The sequence below is a fragment of the Octodon degus genome, unplaced genomic scaffold (assembly GCF_000260255.1).
Source record: "Octodon degus isolate 3935 unplaced genomic scaffold, OctDeg1.0 scaffold00405, whole genome shotgun sequence".
Taxonomy (NCBI): domain Eukaryota; kingdom Metazoa; phylum Chordata; class Mammalia; order Rodentia; family Octodontidae; genus Octodon; species Octodon degus.
In genome coordinates, this window is record NW_004524981.1 from 43,784 (window position 1) to 50,279 (window position 6,496).

Genomic DNA, 6,496 nt, shown 5'->3' on the forward strand with positions numbered 1-6,496 from the left:
CTTCAGGGTAGGGTAGATGGTCATCTTGTCGTACCATGAAATGTTTTTTTTTTTTTTTTTTTTTGCTTGATGAGTAAGTTTATTGGTCTTTATCTGAAAAATCTTCATAGAAATTTGGTTTCACTCTCAGCAGCCCACTCTTGAGCTCTGAGCAATCTTGCCTTCTTTTAAGCTACCCGACCTTTTTTCTGGGCAAGGGACATTTTGGGATAGTTCCACCTCTTCTTTTTAATTTCTCTCTTCGGCTTCTTTTCATAGACTGGATTCTCTTGTATAGCAGCATGAGCTTTCTTATACATCTCCTCCATTATGTCTGGAGTTACATTGTTCTTTAATTCCTGAGAGAACTGTTTCTTGTAAGCATCTTCATTTTCTTCCATTAGGTAATCCACATAATCTGCAACATTCTGACCCATGATGTGCTTCCGATGTACTTCTGCATTGAACTCCTTGCTTTCAGAATCATCACCAGGGAATCATTGGGTACTGTGAGGGACAGACAAGCCTCCATCCACAGCATGCTTTAGGGCTCCAAAAATTTTACTGCCAGTTGTAGTTCTGGCGAGGCCTGCCTACAAATAGCAGGTGAAGGCACCAGGTTTGCCATCAATGTTTTCCACATTGTATTCATCTCTAGTCACCTCCACCTGGCCTTCATAGAGCTTATCCATGCCAAACCTATTAAGAAGCCTGTGGGCCAGCCGTAGGCCAGTTCAATATGCTGCAGCATAATTTGTTAGGCCAACTTTCACAACATATTTTGGTAGTTCATGTGCATATGCTTCACAGACTACCATATCTCCTTCAATACAGGTATAAGCAATCTGAGAAATGATAGCTCTGTTAGTTACATGAGCTATCATGCTATATTTAGGTGTGTTTACTTATTTTTGTCCTGTATTACCAAGTATTTCCTAGCATAATAATCAGTTTTGGCCTGTCGTCATCTTCTAAACCTCGCATGGTATCTCTTAAAGTAGGCCTTATTCTTGACAATCTTAAAAATACCCATCTTCGGACGCAGATGTAATATAGTCCCACATCTGAGGCCCTACCAAATGATAGTCTTAACTGTGAGTTTAGGGTCTTGGAGCACAACCAAAAGACCTAGCCATGCACAGGAACCTTGATCCTACACTTGCTGTGTTCATTGGCATTCACTCTGTTATCTAGACTGGCTTCAAAGGTCATTAATGCCAATTCCTTAGAATAGAAAAAGCCAAGAGACAGTGATTTAGACTGTTTGCCACCTTTTATACTCAGTTTCTGTAACCTTCCATTGCATTCCAGCTCCTTTTCAATACTCTGTGTCCTTCCTCTCTAGAAATCTTTTTTAAAAATTCCGGCTCATATTACAAGCAAGAATATTACCCCCATTTCTTTTGAACCATATCTCTTATGCATGTCAAAATCTTATTAATGATTTCCCACTTCATTTCCCTGCCTCTACTATCCAGATAAAGTTTGTTAAATGTCAAAAGTAAAGTCAACAACAAGCCTCAAAAGATATACAGCAAAGCTGGTGGAGTACACAGCATGTTTCTGAGATGTGTTGGGCACTGGTTACCACAGGAGTACTCTGTTAGGGCCAGAGCAACTTTACCACTTTTATTCCCCCATGTTTTTCTGACTGGCTATCCTTTTCATGTCTCAATGGATCTTGTCTTGCTTTGTTTTGTATTTTGTGAGTCTTGGTTTTTTGCTTTTTGATACTGGGAATCACACAACCCCGGGCTTGCCAGGTCGGTGCTGTGCCACTGAGCTACATCCCTGGCCTACTTGGGTTTGATTTTTCTTTTCTTTTCCTTTTTTTCTCACTTTTTCCTTTTTCTTCTCTTTTTTTTTCCTTTTCCTTTCTTTTTCTCTTTCTTATTTCCACTCATTGTTTACATTTTTTTATTTTTCTTTGTACTTTCTTCTAATGATCCTCTTTCCCTCTTTCCTCAACTATTTCTTGAATTTATTCTTTCTTTCTTTCTTTCTTTCTTTCTTTCTTTCTTTCTTTCTTTCGTGTGTGGCCAGCTCAGCCCACCAGGGGGTGGGCAGGCTGGCAAATGGTGCTGGGGGATTGAACCGAGGTCCCTGTGCTTTGCTTGGCTTAGCTTGTTCTAAGTAGGTGCTTTAGACCACTGAACCATCTCACCAGCCCCTTGAATTTATACTTTCAAGTGAGTAAATATTGTGTCTTCCCATCTGATCTACTTCAACACTCTTTTGTTTTCTCTTTCAATCTTTCCCTCCTGTGTCCTCCAGCCTCTCAAATCTAAGGTGATCATACTTTGACCTCCAACCTTGATTCTACTATATTTGACCTCTTTAATCACTTTGTTCCTATCCATCCTAAACTGTTCCCCCACAACAAAGTATGATCACTCCAAAGGGGAAAATCACTGCATATATGTACATGGTATGTGTTGGATTTTGTTATATAACCTTAGAATTTGCTCCTGTGGTTAAAAGTTATCACTTTTTTTTTTTTGGGGGGGGGACCAGGTATTGAACTCAGACCCTTGTGCTTGCCAGGGAAGTGTTTACTCCACTGAGCCATCTCCCCGGCCCAGTTATCACATTTTTTAAGTGGCTAAACTGTACTTGAAACTACTGTAATTGCTAACTGTACTACTTTAGCAAGGCTGTTATACATGTTATAGTCAGTTTTTCTCTCTGTATGATAATGCTGTTATCGTATGGGGTCAAAGTCTTCATCATAGTCCAGTGCAAAATTGCTGGGTGCTGATCCAAACAGCAACTTTTCATCCTTAACAAACTGGGAAGGTAGGTTCTTGGGATAGTCATAAGAAATCACCTATGCTTAGAAGACTCTATTTTTTTTTTTTAATGGCATCACTTTATTCAGGAGCTAATCAAACACAGGGCTGACATAAACAGTGACATATAAAGTCACATAAATCTGTTTTCCAGAATAGACTGTCATGGTAAATGAGGAAACCAGGTGCGTACACACCTGCAGCATTTTAAGCACATGTCCCGACTTGCCCAGGTGGAAGCGGCCCGTGAAGCAGGAAGAGGGAAGCGGCAGCTGTGCAGAATCCCTGCTTCACGGCTCTGCCCACACTCAGCAGTAGGCCTTGCTGAACTCCTGCAGGGCCCAGCGCCGGTTCTCGGCTGCCTGCTTGAGCTGGGTGTACTCCTTCACCAGCCTGTCGAACTCCTCCCCGAGAACCTCATAGGTGCTCAGCACCTGTCGTGACTTTTGCATGTCCTGCTCTTGGACGTGAATGCCTGCCTCTAAGCAGTCCCTAATAACACGGTGAACCTCCACTTTCTCAGCAGTGTGTCAGACACAATCTTCAGTTCCTCCATCCTGGGAGTAGGTGGCACTCTTCTTCTCCAGCAGCACCAGCTGCTCCTTCTGCTGGCTCTGTGCATCCTGGCACTGCTGCTTCTCAGCCACCATGACCTCTGCCAGTTTCCACACCTTTGCAGCCTTCAGGGTTTCACTGTCAGCATCTGAACTGGGGTCACGGTAGCAAAGCAGAGCAAAACACTTCCTCTTGAGCTGCTCCTCCACTTCCAGCTGGAGCCGTGCTCGCATCCACACAAAGTCCTCTGAGGGTGGCATGAGTTCCAGAAGGTCCGCCTTCTCCAGCCCTCGCAGTAGAGGCGTCCCCATCTCCTGGCCAGGGCTTAAGATCTGTGTCAGTTCAGTCACAAGTAGCCGATGTTCAAGGGTCTCAAGGAACTTTTTGTCCTCAGAAGTTAAATTTGTGTCTTGCTTCTTCACATAGTAATCCACAAGCAGCTCTTGAATGACTCGCTGTAAAATCTCAAACCTCAACCATGCTGTCTTATGCAGTCGAACTTCCTTCCATGCCTCGGCCTGCTCCTTGCCCAGGGAGAGGCTCAAGCCACTCTCGTCCACATGCTGTGAGAGACTCAGCAGCAGCTGGCTGAAGTGTGGGTTCTGCAGCAGGTCATCTTCACTTAGGTTACAAGGAGGAAACTGTCTGCTGCACACTTGTTGAACTATTTCCATCCCTTCTCCAGGGAGGCAGAAATCTCCAGATGCCATTTGATTTTCTTAGGCTGGGATTCTTATCTGTGCAATACCAAAATATTCTGCATTCCAAGTATATAAATATTTCCTTTGGAGCTGTCCAGAAAAAAAGCCTTTTTCTGAGGTGACTGTGAACTATTGCTAGAACATGCAGTGCCAGGTACAGAATGACGTCAACACTGCGCACCCCGGGGTGGCGCTAAGCGGGCCGGGCTGGCGGAACCTGCTCTTCGGCAGCCCGCGGGCGTCCGGAGAAGACTATTTTGTAGGAAAGCCTCAATATCAGGGATAAAATTGTCTACCATAACAAATTGGTAAGCATCACACAGAAAACAAAATAAATTAAAAGAGAAAATAGGAAATAACACAGAGAAGCAAAATACAACCCCAGCCCTCCAGCACACCCAACTCAAGCCTGCAGCACAAGATAGAGGAAACTGGTAGGTGGTGGGGAGCAGCTGAGGCTGGAGGTACATGATATGGTCAGAGCAAGGTCAGCTTCAGACACAAAGAGTGCCTGAGACAAGTCACACGAATGAGCTGCTCTAGTCAAGAACACTGGGCACTAAGGCAACAACATGGATGAGCTATTGGAGGAAGGGTTCCATATTCACATTCACTCATCCAACCTCCCAAGTGTATAAATAAACATACTGTAGCCAGTGAGGCCCTCCCTCCTTTCCCCTTACTTCTCCCATAAGGAAAGACAGGGCTCAGTGTAGCCTCAGTTCTGCATTTGGACTCTTGTTATTTTCCTCCAGCCTCTCACCATCCTCACCCTGGGAACTTCCAGAGCTGCCTGGGATGTGGTAATTAGTCCCTGAACATAGACTTAGGGAATAATGAAATGCATTGGATAGCAATTGGATAGCAGGTAAGAGGAGAGCTGTGGGTGCACAAAATAAAATAAAATAAAATAAAATAAAATAAAATAAAATAAAAGGCTGTAGAGAAGCCAAAGAGAAAACCAGGCTCACTGGAGCCAACAGGAAATGCAGGCTTAAAAGAAATAAAAGGGAGAGGTGTATTAATTTTATCAGGTGTTAAACCTGAGGCAAGTAGGTTCTAAAGAACAACAGATGTATATACAAATCTTCATTCTATTATGGATTCCCATATTATATTTTTTGTGGACCTGGATCAGGGAGTGTCTCAATGGCTCTGTGCCTGTTGAGATGACCACAAATGATTTGGCTTGGAGCACTATTTCAGAATTAAGTCTAGCAGAAAAAGAGTGGTGAAGGTACAACTCCTCTGATAGAGTTTAAACCCTCTAGCTTTGCTCCGTCAGATAAGGAAGAGGGACAAAAGAGGAATAGTTAAAGCATATGTAAATCTGAGGGATTATTCATTGTGGAAAGGAAATTTTTTGGATTTGTGCTCAGATCAGCCTGCCAGTGCAGCTGGCACAACATACACTACAGAAAGGAGAGGCAAGGTCCACGTGGAGAGAAGGCCTCATGCTCTGGCCCCAGGTAGACTCAGCCAGGATGTCCTAGCTGCCTCTGCATCTTCCCACCTGCCAGCCAGCCCCATGGCCTCTTGTACCCTGTGCTCAGCTTGGAGCTGTGGGAGTTAAAACAAATTAGAGGGAAAATCCAGGAGAAAAAATTCCAGCCATGGCTACAGAAACAACTGTGGCATCCTGTGAGGAGGGGGCAACTGGTAAAGCCAACTTGAAGATGAAGCCCATCCCTGTCAGTGAGGTGGGTACTAACCCCCCCAGTCACCACCATCAAAGCATTGTGCCAGATGGCAGGGTGAGGGGCAACAGTCAACCCCTCAGCCTGAGGAGCCACCACTGTGGCCAAGGGAGCTCAGCTCCAGCCACAACATGATGAGAGAGAAGCTGCAGCCAGAGGCAGAAGCAGCAAATGGGAAGCCCGAGTGCCCAAATACAGAATATAGGGTTTTCTTTTGCACAAAAGATTGAATTGCAGACTTTTATATGAGCCTTACAAGATCATTTATCCACTGCAATTAACATTTTTTCAGATAGTATTTATGTTTGCAGTATGATTCACACTAACCAGGAAGATCTTTTTCATTTATTTCACACTCTCCAATTTGCCATTTGGTCATGCCATGTCCCCTGTTTTATTGGTCATTTGTGTTCCCATTTTGCCAGGGCCTCTCACTAAGAGAAATGCTACTATAGACAGATTGCTGGGTACTATCACTGTTGCTCCCTCAAATACCACTCAGCAGGCATCTGCCTCCCCGACCACCTTCCATCATAATGCTTCAGCATTGCACAAACCATTCTGACCTTGAGAACAAGCTCAACAAATCATTAAACAATGTTCCTCATGTGCAATACATCTTCCCTCACTACCTATAGGGGTTAATCCTCAAGGGTTATATGTCAATCATCCCTGGCAAATAGATGTCACCCATATTCCTTTTTTTTATTCACTTTATTGAAAATAAGTAATTACATAGCATATTAAAAACTGTACAGGGGCTGGTGAGATGGCT

General features: G+C 43.9%; 1 protein-coding gene across 1 annotated transcript; it reads right to left on the minus strand.

Annotated features, from left to right (window-relative positions):
* Positions 1-3,067: 3,067 nt before the first annotated feature.
* On the minus strand, positions 3,068-4,210 carry LOC101568028 (HAUS augmin-like complex subunit 4). Its single transcript, XM_023708589.1, is given in 4 exon segments — positions 3,068-3,297; positions 3,300-3,328; positions 3,330-4,065; positions 4,133-4,210. Coding segments are annotated over 3 exon segments (954 nt in total). The 5' UTR covers positions 4,034-4,065; positions 4,133-4,210; the 3' UTR covers positions 3,068-3,076.
* Between the last annotated feature and the right edge of the window lie 2,286 nt (positions 4,211-6,496).